At 38.7% G+C, this 14,592-nt stretch overlaps 1 protein-coding gene across 2 annotated transcripts in view; it reads left to right on the forward strand.

Moving 5' to 3' along the window:
• Nucleotides 1-14,592, forward strand: part of LRCH1 (leucine rich repeats and calponin homology domain containing 1) — a 218,159-nt gene that overhangs the window by 133,100 nt on the left and 70,467 nt on the right. For both annotated transcript variants that reach the window (XM_006140643.3, XM_006140644.3), the window contains exons 4-5: nt 8,836-8,941; nt 13,841-13,977. In XM_006140643.3, coding sequence (XP_006140705.1) covers nt 8,836-8,941; nt 13,841-13,977 — 243 coding nt within the window. The remainder of the gene's footprint in view (nt 1-8,835; nt 8,942-13,840; nt 13,978-14,592) is intronic.

Consider the following 14,592-nt stretch of genomic DNA (forward strand, 5'->3'; position numbering starts at 1 on the left):
GTCATTTCTGATGGGACTGCTCTAGAACTTTCTGACTTCTTTGGTCACTCTGCATGTACCCTCTGTTGCCTCACAGCTATAGCTATATGAGGGGGTCTTTAAAAATGTTCATGGAAAATGCATATTGATGAAAATCTATGCATGAATTTCAAAGTCTTTTGCACCACATTAAACTTGTACTTGAATTTTATTTTTCTCTTTAACTTTTTGAAGTTCCCTCATGTGTAATATGTTGCTTTGCAAGCCTATCTGTGTGCTTTCTGGGGAAGAGAGAAGACACTAGCATTTACTGAGCACCTACTGTAGACTAGATACTCTGCTAGATACGTGACATGTTATTTCATATAATCTAGAAAATAACTCACTGTTTTCTAGGTAATCCACTATGTATATGACATGTTATTTCACATCATCTTGAAAATAACTCGGCAAAGTAGGCATCCTGTTCTCATTTGACAGACAAGCTTTGGTGTTAGAGTTATTTATCCAAAGTCATGAGGCTAGGAAGTGAGGTAGCTGGCGTCAAAATCAGGTTTGTCTGATCAAATTTCTTACCACACTGAGCCACTGCTACCGCATCTGAGGGACTGTGATTTTTTTTTTTTTTTCCACCAGAGTGCCCTGATTCACCTTCCAGTGATTTTTCCCATTAAAGTTGTTGCAGGTTATGAACAGCTGAATGTGAATGGGAGAAAGTTACAATAAAAGGGTGTAGCTGGACAGAAGTACAGCAATAAAATGTGACGTCTATGAGGCTGGCCTACTGGAAGGGTTCCAGGTTCATATCTGGAGGCCTCCCTGAGCACAGCAGGCACGTGTGCCCATGATCCATGGCTGGCTGAGACTGGGGTGAATTGTAGTATCAAGACCCTGTTGCGAGTACTGCCTCTCTCTCTCTCTCTGATGAAAGAAATACACTTTTAAAAAATGGATGTAGTCTAAACGGGCAACCTCTGTGAAAGATTTTGGTACTGTAGAAACAACAGACATGACGCCTATAGACTTCTCTCGCATTTAATTAAACCTCTTTTTTTTTTTCAGTAAAATCTTGTAACTTATTTCTGGTTGTTCTTCTACTGTGAAGTCATGTTGGAAGGATGTGGTATATTTGGTAGAAGGTGCTGTATAAATGCCACATCAGCCTATTACACAGACATCTGCAAAGACAAACATACTAAGTTGGAATACAGAATTGAGAGCCTCTAGGGAGGCATTTTTCAGTTCTTGGAGTTTTCTCATTGTTTTTTTTTGTGCATGGTGACATGTTGGCATCAAAGGATAGTGTATCTTTTTTTTTTCCAATTTTTTTTTTTCCCTGTCTCATACAGTGTGTAAAAATCAGGTCTTCGGGACCAACCGTTGGTGTAATGGCTATGTCACTGGACTGCCATGTAGTCGACCATGGTTCGAGAACCAGACCCAGTGGCTTAAATTCACGCCAGGCACGTGTGTGTGCATGCCCAAGATTCCGAGGGAAGACTGGAGGAGAAGGGATTGTGGCTTAGGCATCCCTGCTGAGGAATGATTTCTTGCTTTCTGTCTCTGTTTGTCTGTCTTTCTGGAGAGCGCACACGCCCTATATCAATCAACCCCCACCCCCCCGAAAAAAAAAATCAGGTCTTCTAGCTCCTATTGTATGTGAAAGGAGAAAGTCTCACTGATGGGGAAAACTGCTTTTGTAACCAAAAATGTCACAAGGCCTAGTTTAAGTAATAACTGATCAGTTATTGGAAGGTGCATTTCCTAGATTTAACAGGACATGCTGTTTTTTAATTTATTTATTTATTTTATTTAATTTTATTATTTTTTTTGGGCGTCCGGCGTGAGTTTTAAGCCACCGGGTCCGGGATGCAACCGCGGTCTATTACGTGGGAGTCCAGTTACGTAGCCATTATGTTAACTGCTGGTCCCTACATGCTGTTTTTATTCTTTCTTCATGAAATGTTTAGTTATATAGAGATTTTGAATTCAAAGATGGATTACAGACACATGATATATTTAGCAATTTCTGAAGAAAATCCCTTCTTCATTATTTTTATACATGGCATTCCAGTCTGAAAAAGGTGTACTGGAGACCTAAATTCTTGTGTCCGGCGTAATTGTTCACCCATTCATGGTCTCTGGAGATGCTTCGTCCCCTGTGGGACCATTGGAAACCCGGGACTTGTTCAAGGCTCTCTGTTGTTCAGGCCTGTCTTACACAGAGCAGCCGTGTAGTGTGTGTCTGTGGGACTTGGAGGGGCATGAAGTAGATTTTATGCTGGAAAGAAACATTAGTGTAGAGAGGTGATAATTTATCATACTGGAGGTTGCTTGGGAAAGTTTCAAGTTTAAATAAATATATTGGTTTTGCTTTTAAAAAAGTTTCGACCATGGGCAGTGAGTTTTTATATACGTACAGCCATATACATACATATATATATATATAGCTAAAAAATCAAAATTGACGTTACTAAGATAGTTAAGTGTGCCTCAGCCAAAGTCTTTTCATGATTTCTGACGTAGTAAGTGGATTTTTCTGATGTTGGAAGAAAACAGACTGATTTAATTTTCACCTCACTTTTTTAATATAGGCACAGAGAGGGTAAGACATTTAAGTAAAGTTACTCAGTGAATCATACAAAAGCCATTTCCACAAAAGGGCATGGTTACATTAGGGGGGTTTCATGATAATGGCTTGCATTTCCTGTCTAAACACTGGCCTTTCCTTCAATTAAGTAAAGAGCTAAATTTATTTAAAACGACTTAAACCATAGTTTCATTTTTTTCTGAAAACCTGAGAGTCAGAGTGAGTTCATTTTTGAGTGTAACACTTGCATTTCCACAGTATTGCCTGGTGTCCCCAGAATACTTCTCTAAGATCATTTTGACATGGTATTTACAGTATTTATGCTGGTTTTTATTACTCATTATACCTCATTCTTTTCCAAAAAAAAAAAAGCTTTTAGTCTTTTTTTTATAATAATGTTTTTGAAAATTACCATTATCTACCTAAGTAAGTCCTAAACTTATTTTGATATTTTAAATCCTTGTCAGTTTTTGCATTATGAAGGTAAATTAGCAATTAATACTTAGTGATAAAAATGTGTTAATTCTCTATGAGCATTTAATACTTATAGAGATTTACTTTATTGTGATGAAAACGCTTTTTGAAAAAAACTTCTTTCTTCTATAAGCAAGTAAGAGAGAGAGTGACAAACACCCCAATGTAGTTTTGCCATTGTTACCCACCTCCAGCCTCTGCCAGTCTCAGATCTTGGACACATTTGTGCCCAGTGTATTCAGGGAGGTCTCTGGACACGAACCAGGAAACTTCCCATCTGGGTCAGCCTCAGAGTGTTGCATTGCTGTTGTGCCACTATCCGACCCTGAAAGTCGCAATCTTAATTATCAAAGTGGACTTTTTTAAACTTAAAAAAAACATGATAATTAGGGGACCAGCAGGTGGCATGGTGATTAAGGCACTGGACACTCCCACATGGTCGATCACGGTGCAAGTCCTGGACCTGGTGGCTTGCTTTCTCACTTTACCCCCCCCCCCCCTCTCTCTGTGTGTGTGTATGTGTGTATGAGTCTGTCTCTCTCTAGTCAAATTAAAATAAATGAATGAATAAATAAAATTAAATAAATTTTAAAAAAAGAAAAAAACATGATGATTAAACAAATGGAAAATAAGTGTATTTTAAGTCATATTTTGGGGATGATTAAACTAGTGGAAAATAAGTGTATTTTAAGTCATATTTTGTTCTTTATCAAAGTTGGATTGGCTGGTGCATAAAAAACTTAAGCTCAAGTATTTATAATTATTTCTATATCAAAAAAGTAATATTTACTGTAATAGCTCAGGATGATTCTTTGATCTACCTGTTTGTTTGGAATACTGTAACTCTAAATATATGGTCATTTGATTTTACTGAAGCTTCGAATAATTCTTCTCTAACACACAGCATAAAGCTAATAGAAAATTCAGAAAGGATTCAGAAGTAACTGAATCTTGATTGTATAACCTGGTTAATTTTCACTAATTGCAGAAATATGAGACATTAGCATTATTTATTTTTCTTAATCTTATTTTCATTAAATAACTCCAGAAAAAGATCTTTACCTTATCTTATGCTAAATTTGGACAGAACAGGGCCATTCTAGGAATTGTGTTTATATATTCTCAAAATTGAAACATCTTATCCCCAAACACCTAGACTATTATCTCATTTTTTCTCATCTCCCAGCTAATTAAGATATAATTACCCAAGGGATTTTATTTTTGTGATGAAATTCATAACCTCTATAAAATTAGACAAGTTTCAGTGACTTTTGGGAAATAGTGTTTTGAATTATTTTCTATAACATTTATATGAGGGGTCTTCAAATGGTTCACAGAGAATCCTTATGACGAAAGCAACTATGCATGGATTAAATTTATTTTCCACCAAAATAAACTGGTATGTTAATTCCATTTATCCAAACTTCTTTTTTTTTAAGTTATTGCCATAGGGCATATACGCTTACCAGAGCCAGAAAGAGTGAGAGGGAAAGTGAGAAATCACCCGCTAGAGAGAACGGCTGGGCCTAACCCTTCTCCTCCATTCTCTTCCTGGGATTTTGGGCACGCACACATGCCAGCATGATTTTCAAGGCATCGGACTCAAAACTAGAACCACTATTGGCCATATGGCAGTCCAGAACCTTAATCACCATGTTACCTGCTGGCCCCTATTCAAACTTTTTTTTTTTTTGGAGAGATTTTTCGCTATAGGGCGCATGTGCTCGCCAGACAGACAGAGAGAGACAGAGAGACAGAAAGCGAGAAATCACCCCCCAGCGGGGATGGTCACACCGCAATCCCTTCTCCTCCATTCTCCTCTCGGGATCTTGGGCACACATGCACACACACGTGCCTGACGTGAGCTTTAAGCCACCGGGTCCGGGACGCAAACCGCGGTCGACTACGTGGGAGTCCAGCAACATAGCCATTACGCTATCTACTGGTTCCCGCCCCTATTCAAACTTTTTGAAATACCCTCATAGAATAGTGAAAAGTCTTCTTCTTGCTTATGTGCTAGATCTGCATGGGCATTTCTCTCATTATTCTGTCAAGACAGGAAGTAAGTATTACAACACAGAATACTAGAAGAATAATTCGACCTTCACCATATACCCTTCAAATCATGAGTGGACAGTTGGAATCTATGTTTCTAATTATCTACAGAAGTCTCGTCCTGTAAGCAGAAGGAAAAACTTGTTTTTATTTTTATGTGAAATTTGTTTTTTAAAGTAAATTAGGCAACTCTTTTGCCACCAGTAAGTGTTTAAATATAACTGGGGGGGAATTGATTTTCTTTGATAAAACCCTTATGTTAGTCATATGTGTTGGAAAATATTACTTCATGTTTAGGGAAATGACATATCTTGATTTCATGACTAGTTCAGGAATGATCAGTAAATCTGAAGGTGGATATGTCAGATGTATACTTCACTCTGTAGGATGGTAGAAAGCAGAATTTCATCTCAGGAAATGTAATGCTATAAATGTGTTGCCTAAGTAGATCAGTTATCTTTTGCTTCCCTCTCCCTGCTCCTTACTTTATAAGAGAAAGATTAAAAATCAAAAACAAACCAAAAAAACTTATGTCTTTAGAAGTTCTGAGAATTGTCCATATCACATAGAAAATCTGTGATCTGTGAAAGGATATTTCTTGTGCTGTCGTTCAAATGACTTACATCCATTTTAGGTGTTAGTAATATAACTTCTCTCTAGAGATGGAAAATAATTCCCTCTAATTCTTCTCCACACCACCTTCCACCCCTCAGCATCACCAGTGACTGCCTCCTCTTGAACTCAATAGAACACTGCTCTGTGTATTTCTAGGGCTTACCTGAGTCCTCTTTGTGTCACGGCTCTTTACAAATTGAAAGGCCCAATCCTTCTTACTTATATGTAAATTCATTAAAGCTAAGACAAAGCTTTCATTGAAAAGATTTGGTTGTTGACTTCTGTGACTGATCAAGGGTCCACTGTAATTGGGAAAAGATGGCGTTTCACTAGTCAAGTCTCTCTTGTACGGGGAAATATTCCGACAGGAAGAGTAATTTACTGACTCAGCAAGAGGCTGAGAGTGATGGAACATATCTCTGGACCTCCTAATTCTGTAACTACTTCTTTAGATTTTTTTTTAATCTCTGCAGATGTGCTTGAGGACTTTTGTTTTTTGTTTTTCTTACAACGGTGCGGTGCATGGCTTTCCTAGGCCAGGAACCATGCAGCATCAGCAGCATTAGGTGACGCTTCTGAACTCCTAGTGTCCATAACTGGGATCCCCCCACCCCGCAGTCGGCTGAGTTCAGGATAGTGCTGTTCATAGGACCATGAATACATGTGCACACTCAGCCTGTGTAGAGTGCAGTGTCCTGGTGCAATGTCGTTCCTCTTCATCGGGTCCTATCCATTGAGCACTCCCGTGACCATGACAGTTTGGCCTGTTGCCTGAGGACTTTCACATGAGATAAGGTTAGAGAGAGCCACCTATGTACAGTCCTGATCTAATGTGGAGTCCAGGGTTTTCAGGGGATCAGTCAGTAATGAATTTGTCTCATCAGAATGAAAGTGAAACATTTATGCAGGAAGAATTTGCTGCCTTCTAAGATGAAAGTGGTGGCATTTTTTTGCAGGTTCAGTAGTGAAGTGGGATCCAAAAAAATTATTATTGATTTATTTTTGCATTCAATCCCCATGTGTCATTACAGCAGACCAAATGGATTTTCCCATCATGAATACACTGCATGTCGGTCTAGTCGAAGACATTACCATATACACTATAATCAACAAATTTCTTTTTTTTTTCAGTCCCTTAAATGTTTTGTTTCTTTCTTCTTCTCCTTGGCCCCCTCCCTCTCACCCTCTCCCATTTCCTACCCACCTCCTGCACTATCTCCAGCATCACCATTGCTCCCAATGCTTTTATACCTTCCAGTCATTCAGTGTCTGCCATAGAGCGCTGGATTCGGTATGTATTGAGTGGAGACATGCACTGCCTCTCTTTCACAGTCTTGCTTGCTTCACTTAGCAATAAATCTTCATATTTGTACACTTTCTATCAAATGCCAGGGTCTCATTTTCTTTTTTCTTATGGCTGAGCAGTATTCTGTATTATATATGTTCCACACTTTTTTAAATCTGTGAAGTGGGGTATTTAAGGACTTGACCTCACTGAGATCATTTAGACCCCACATGTATTTTTGACTCTATGATACCAAGTAGGACCTACATGGGATTTAGGTGTTTATGTGGGCACATCCTGGAGTCCTAGCCATGAGGCAGAGGGAGCTACGATCTTGTGGAGAGCCTACATAAATGGATTTCAGCAGTTTCATTCAGCATTTATTCATCTCTTACTTTATACTGGGCACTCTAGGCATTAGGTGGACAGAGTAAGTAAAAATGGTTCTTCCAACTCTAGGAGCTCACAGGCTTGAAGGGGAAGGCAACCATGGTCTCTATAGGACCTAAAAGGATAAAGTAGTCCATCTCCCTGGGTGTTGGATCAGAATGGGAAGAGGGGAGCCTCTTGAAAGGATTCAAAGAAGAGACTGAGATTTTAATTAAATCTTTAAAAGATAAATAGTTGGGATAAGAGATCAGGATCATGGACCAGCCTATTGTGGAGGGGAAAAACCTGAACAGGTTTTAAGACTGTCAGACATCTTTGCATACACCAAGACCTACAAACAGCGATACCATGGCTTGAGTGTAGGATGGGAGGCAGGACCGTCAGAGAAATGGTGCTTGAAAAGAGATGGACTTCATCACAGATACTGGGCCTTGCTGTCAAGCTTGAACTTTATCCTATCACTTCTGAGGAACCCCTGCAAGTTAAGCTGGTGAGCAACAAAATGAAATTTTCACCCCAATAGCTCTGTGAAGGTTAAATCTGAGGAGACTGATGACCTGAAATCAGTCAGGACACCATTACGGTGTCCAGCTGAGAGATACTGCTGCTAAAGACCAAAGGAGTAGTAGGGGATAAAGGAGCAGTAGTGGGTAGGAGAGTAGAAATCAGAGCACCATGACCCAAGCCAAGAGGAAGACTGGGATTAGGGGAGACAGTGAAGATGTATAAGATTGTAAACATCATGACGTGCAGTTCCCACGTGTCAACTGATTCTAATCAGGAATTTAATAGAGTTTTCACCATCTAAATCAAAGGGGATAAAATACACATACTTATCAGTCTTGCTTGTGAAGTGTTTGGATAGGTGATCAGCTGCAAGGTTTATAGCCATATGGTAAGAACTCCATTTTAAATACATAATGCATCCAAACGGTGCATCAGTGGTCACGGATTTTCAGTGTAAAACGTGAGCATTAGTAAGATATGATGCATTGTGATCTTCCTTTTATGTAGAGCACTGTGGGACAGTAGCTTCACATTGGGCTGGTAATTTGTTCCTAGTATTAATTCCAGCACTGTATACCTTGGACAACTGGCTAAACTTTTGTGAACCTGATTTTTCTGATCTGTAAATATTAGCCTAGTCATATTTCCTCCTGGGTTTGTTGTGAGCATTGAATTAAATAGGAGCATGTGAGATTGGCAGGCCAGAGGCTTACAAAGCACCTCCTACATGTTCCAAAAGTCTTTCTCTTTCTCTCTTCCAAGGGTATTTAAACTTTGAACTTTATTTTTCTTTTCTGTGCTGAGCCCTTCCTTGCTAGAGACATGGAGACCAGTAGAAAAGTGTGCTTGTGTTGTTGTCCAAATATTCAAGGAGACTTCACATGGAATGCTTGATTTCCTGGAAAAGTGTTTATTATTTCTCTCTTTGCTTTTGATATAGGATGTCAGCTGCAATGAGATCACAGCCTTGCCCCAGCAGATAGGTCAACTGAAATCTCTACGAGAACTGAATGTCAGAAGAAATTACCTTAAAGTGTTACCACAAGGTAAAAAAAAAAAAAAAAAAAAGAAGGAAAAAATGAAGAAAACTGGGGACTTCTACTATTATTATTATTTTGGTTTAGTTTTATGAAAAGAATGAATCTTGTTACATGTACGTGCCTGTTAGTATTAATTGTAATTTGAATTTTCTGTGCAGGTAACAGAAAAGTGTTGTTCAAATTGTAATTTTAGACAGGAGCTACAGCAACAAACTCATTCCCTCCTTAATGATGTGGGACAAGGGTGGGCAGGCATACTAGTTTGCTAAGGCTGTTACAAAAATAACAGAAATTTATTTTCTTAAAATATGAGAGACTGGAAGACTGAGATCAAGTTGTCAGCAGGGTTGGTTCCAAGGCCTCCTTGGCTTATTGATGGTCATCTTTCCTTCCTGTACCCTCACATGTCTTCTCTCTGCATGTCTGTGTCCTAATCTCCTTTTCTTACAAGGACGCAATGGATTAGGACCTGACCCTAATGACTTCATTTTAACTTAATTACCCCCTTTTAAGACCCCATCCCCAGGCCCACCTGCAGTGACACAGAGGCATTGCAGTGCTCTGCAATGCTGGAGCCCATATGGAAGATGGGAATTTAGTTCCTAGGTCGACCTGTACATGCTAGGTGCACACATGAGTGCCTGTATTCCTGGCAGTTCAGGAAGACTAGGAAAGGACTGTGGCATGATGCCCTGTTGAAGGTGCTTGTTTTTCTCTCATTAAACTAACACACACACACACACACACACACACACACACACACACACACACACATATAAATATATATATTTTTATTTTTCTTTCTTTCAAAGACCTGCATCTCCAAAAATAGTCACATTCTGAGGTACTGAGGGTTAGGACTTCAACATACAAACTTTGGGAGGATAAAAGCCAGCTCAGAACAGGGAGCAATGAATAATTTGGGGAATGGATGTGTGATGTTTTGGACTATGAAACTAACTAACCAACATGCTTGGCCCCATAGATCCCAGCTGTCAAAATTTCTAGCCTCAGTTATTTGGGAACCCTGGTTGAGAACATCCAGCATCTTGAATTTATTCTTCAGCCAGCCCTACTGTGGTGATGTTTGGACCAATGTCACTGGTAGTTTGATGAGCATCACTAATGAAAGCCTCAGAGCCTCAGCATGAAGGTGCAGCTATCCCCACCATCCAGTGCAAGTCCAAGTCCCATAGATAGCCCTGCTTGAGCAGTTGGGGGCTTCTACAGTACATCCTTCTGATACTGTTTGTTGTGGTTCAAGAAAAAAGATACACTTATTCAGAAGGTCTGTACCATTAACAGCCCCAAAGCAGCCTTATAGACGACATTGGATCTGAATTTCATAGTTGTGTCTGGGTCTGGATCAGGAATGAGTTGATGAGCAGAACACTAATTGCTTTCTCCAAAACACACTCTGGTTTTCAAAGATCATATTGATTTCCATTCTTTTGTTAAAGGACTGTAGACATACCTGATTTCAAATATGTATTTAAAAATATAAAAGCAAAAGTATATATTTGGAAACAGTGAACATTTTATTAATCTGACATTAATGCAGCAATATGAGAGCTACCTAATTTTTACTATCCTGTTCCTGTATCTTGACATTGATTTGAAATGCTTCATTATTTAAGGCAAGAAATGAGCTGTTGAAAGGGAAAGAATTTTGTAAACGGTAATGCACTTTATAGATGGAAGGGTAAGGTGTTTGCCTGCTATCTCTCACCTTTCTCATGCTACCTAAACATTTCCAAGAAAACATAAGATTAGAAACTATGTCAACATAAGATATATTACTTTATTACTTCACATGGCTTGGTATAAAAATGTTGTTTTTCACTTTATGCAATCCCAAAATGCAGTATGAAAAATTCATGGTAGTGCACAAATGTGTGTGAGGAGAGAGATGAGCAACCTCCACAGAGCATAGTGGCACCATGATTCCCTCCTTCCAGTCCTCCTGCCCATTGGATCTTGGGCACTCACAGGGGTGCCTGGCACATTTCAGGCTGACCGTACTGGGGATTCCAGCCACGGTTGCCCTGTGGAATCTGGCTTTTCTGGAGCAACGTGTTGCCCATGCACCACAGATTCCCAAAAACTTGCATTTAAGTTTAAGCTTATATATTAATTATTAAGAAACATCACAACTAATTGAACTCCCACTCTCAAATGGGAAAATTAGTTTACTCATTATACAGTCACCTACATTTACAAACGTCTGGGGGGGAAAATGCACCTGCACAATCTAGGTTTTAGTTTCTCTCTCTGCTCCTTTTTCACTTACCTTCAAAGCATTCCTTCCCCTAAAAAGATCAGTTACAAACTGCTATAATTTTTGTAATTTTGTTTTCTTAGTATTTTAAAATACATTCGAAGTTAAAACTTCAGATTACTGGAAAATCTTTTTATTTTTAAAATAATTTCCTGAATATCACGTTTCTTTTTGCTGCAGTCTGGAGCACTGTATGGACAAAGGAGCATTGATAATGCTTTCAGGCTCTGAATTTAAAGACTCCATATTCACTTACATGTTTTTCCTCTTAGGGCACCCCTCTTCATATGCTTTCAATTTGAAGAGGAAAAAAAAATGTTTGTGGCCTAATTACCCATATCAATTTGTGGTGGTTTATGATGACTACTGCAATGAGGAGACCTTTTTTTTTCTTTCTCTTTTTCCCTAGGACCAAAATGAACAGAGGATTAAAACAGGCATCCATTACTAACCCTCTTTGTAGTGGGATTATTCTTTCTCCTTTTCCCTTTTCTTCCTTTTTTTCCTGCTTTTTCTTACTCTCTTTTTCTGCTCCATTTCTTTGACCTGTCTTTTCTGGAATGATGTTGCAGAGTTATTATTTTCTTCCCCATTTAATTGTTGTGAAACTTTCCACTTCTTGTTTACCTAAACTACTATCGTAATTGTGTTTCAAACCAGAACTGAAAGGAAAGCAAATAGTCATTATAGAAAGATTCCTTATTTTATTTACCTATAAGTCAGTTCCTGCTATATCTTCCATGAACTTAACTGTCTAGTCTTGCTTCAAAGTCATCATTTTAAGTGGGAAAGAATTGCTGAAGATCTAGAGTCCAGTAAAATTTTGCTACTGATTTGCCAAGCTAACTTTAGGGAATAAAGTTAAGCATCTTGGAAGACAGGTTAATATTGCTAGAAATATAGCAAGGAGGTGCCCTAATTCTTAACCATTTTAGAAATGAACCATGAGGAGAGAAGGGAACTTACTTTCCCTTTCCTTTCTTTGTCATGATTCCATACTGTCCTGTAGGCTAACTCTTCCATCTCTCTTCTACCTATAGTAGCTCAAAGTCCTTTCATCAACTATGGTAAGTGTGGCCTGAGGCAAATCACTCATCCTGCAAGTAGGGAAAAGAGCTGGGTTTGAGTGATGAACTGCTCAGAGCTAGCTATTTACTTATTTATTCATTCATTCATCATTCATTCATAGATTTATTTATTTCTCCCATGAGAGAGAGACAGAGAAACAGATATCCCCAACAGGATTCTTATGCCACAATGCATTTCTATTCTTAGCTAGCCCAGATCTTGGGCACATGGGAACATGCACCCTGCATGCTCATAGAGGTTCTGAAATGCAAATCCAGGACTTTTCCCTTGTGGGATCAGCTGTACTATCACTGCACCATGGCTTGGCCCCATACTCAGGGTAATTTTAAAATATATTTCTTGAGTGTTGCGGCCCACCTATCCTGGACGTGGGCTTGAGGCCTTCAGAGTCAGATGTTCTTCTGCCTCCTTTCTAGAGTTTTAGTCCTCTTATTCATTTCTTTAAGACAAAGTATTTCACTAAGTCTGAAAGAAGGAAAGTCCCATACAGTCTCAGAGTGTGTTAAATTCTGAGAAGAGGAAAGTTATAGGAGAATCTTTGTTGGTGGAATTTCAAGTTGTGTAACCGAGTAGAGTGAAAACCCCCAGGCAGCTTAGAAGGAAAGGAGAAATAGGGTTAATCCTTATTCCATTCAGATCACTGCCTTTGGTTCTTCTGCTTTATGTAGTTCTTGCCCTTCTCCATCTGGGAGCTCCCTGAGTATTTTAAAGCACTAGATTTTACCCGCTTACATGCCCCATACCAAAAGTGCTGAGACCCCATTCGGAAATGAAGCCTGCATAAAAAGATCTTGTTGGTTTGCAAGCCTCATGTTAGATGTCTGGCCTGGTTCAGCCCCTCTTTGCTCTACAGAATATATTTGACTTTGTTTCTAACAGCTGCCAACGTCGGTTTGAATGCTTGAAATTACTGAGTGTTTACTGTGCCACTGGGTGGGGATTTTAAGCTAAATATAATGTCCTGTCTTGTTAGCAGCTATAGAAAACTTTTTCAAAGCAGTAGAATGAAACCTCACCAAATCAGAATTACAGGGCTTGCAGGGAAGTTGTGAATTAAATAACAATTTTAATGTAGTTGAAAAAAATAATAGATTTGTATATTACAGCTAGTTATGGAATTATGTCAGCCCAGATTGAGTAGATAATGTTCTGTAGTTAGAATGTTATTCATGTGCTAGCAAGTGCTACTTGACAACAGAAGTTAAAACATAAACACGGCCTATGTGGCTTGGCTTGCAGGATCCTTGTGCTAGGGGGAGGAGGTAGGCTTTATAAACGATAGCTATTGTAAATGTCATGTTTCCAAGTTTTATCAGAACTAACAGTACTTTAAAATTATTGGCGCTTGATAAAAGTTTCTACCCCTTTCATAAAATATTACGTACACGTATCCTGTATTCCTAAAGCAGAAAACATACTTTTCATTATGCTAAAATGACTTTTTTTTTCTGATAAGCAGAAAATTAACTTTTGAACTTTTAGGCATTTAATCTGGTTGCTTTCTGAAATTTTTTTCTTTCTTTTTTCTATACTTTTAGAATTGGTAGATCTTCCCTTGGTAAAGTTTGACTTTTCCTGCAACAAAGTGCTTGTGATTCCAATTTGCTTTAGAGAGATGAAGCAGCTGCAAGTATTACTGCTCGAGAACAACCCTCTGCAGTCTCCTCCAGCACAGGTGAGGGCCTCGCAGCAAAGCCATTGCCCTTAAGATTTGCTATCAATAGCGCTCACGCACCTCTCCACAAAGCCGATGTTCTGATTCTCTGCTTAATTAGCACCGTATTAGACATGATCGTAAGCAGTTGCAGTCCCTAAAAAGATTTCATCTTGGGCGAATCTGATAATAGTACATGGTCTTCTGCTGCATCAACCCCCTTCACAGCATTTGGTTCACTATTCTGATTACTCCAATCCCAGAACTGCATGTTTGGTTAAGTATCGTGTGAAACTGAAACTGTTCCATTTGAAACTGTTTTGTGGACTACATGGTTTACAAAAGGAGAAATAGGTTCCTTGCTTGAATGTTAGCTGGCAAATGAAGTTTAAGCATCTTAAATATGATTATTGATTGTTTAGAGACAGGGGTCAGGTTAAAATATTAAACTGAATGAGAACAAAGGAAGTACATAGGATTTTAGGTGATTAACTGTGTATGATTTGAGGTTTATTTTCTTTTTAAAGTTTACATTTATTTATTTTCTTATTTTTATTTAAGTAACTTAGTAACTCCTTAAAACTACGATTATTTTCATGCCCTTAATTGCTTTCTTATGGGTTCGAAAATAATTAC

The sequence above is a fragment of the Tupaia chinensis genome, unplaced genomic scaffold (genome assembly GCF_000334495.1).
Source record: "Tupaia chinensis unplaced genomic scaffold, TupChi_1.0 Scaffold000037_5, whole genome shotgun sequence".
Lineage (NCBI taxonomy): Eukaryota > Metazoa > Chordata > Mammalia > Scandentia > Tupaiidae > Tupaia > Tupaia belangeri.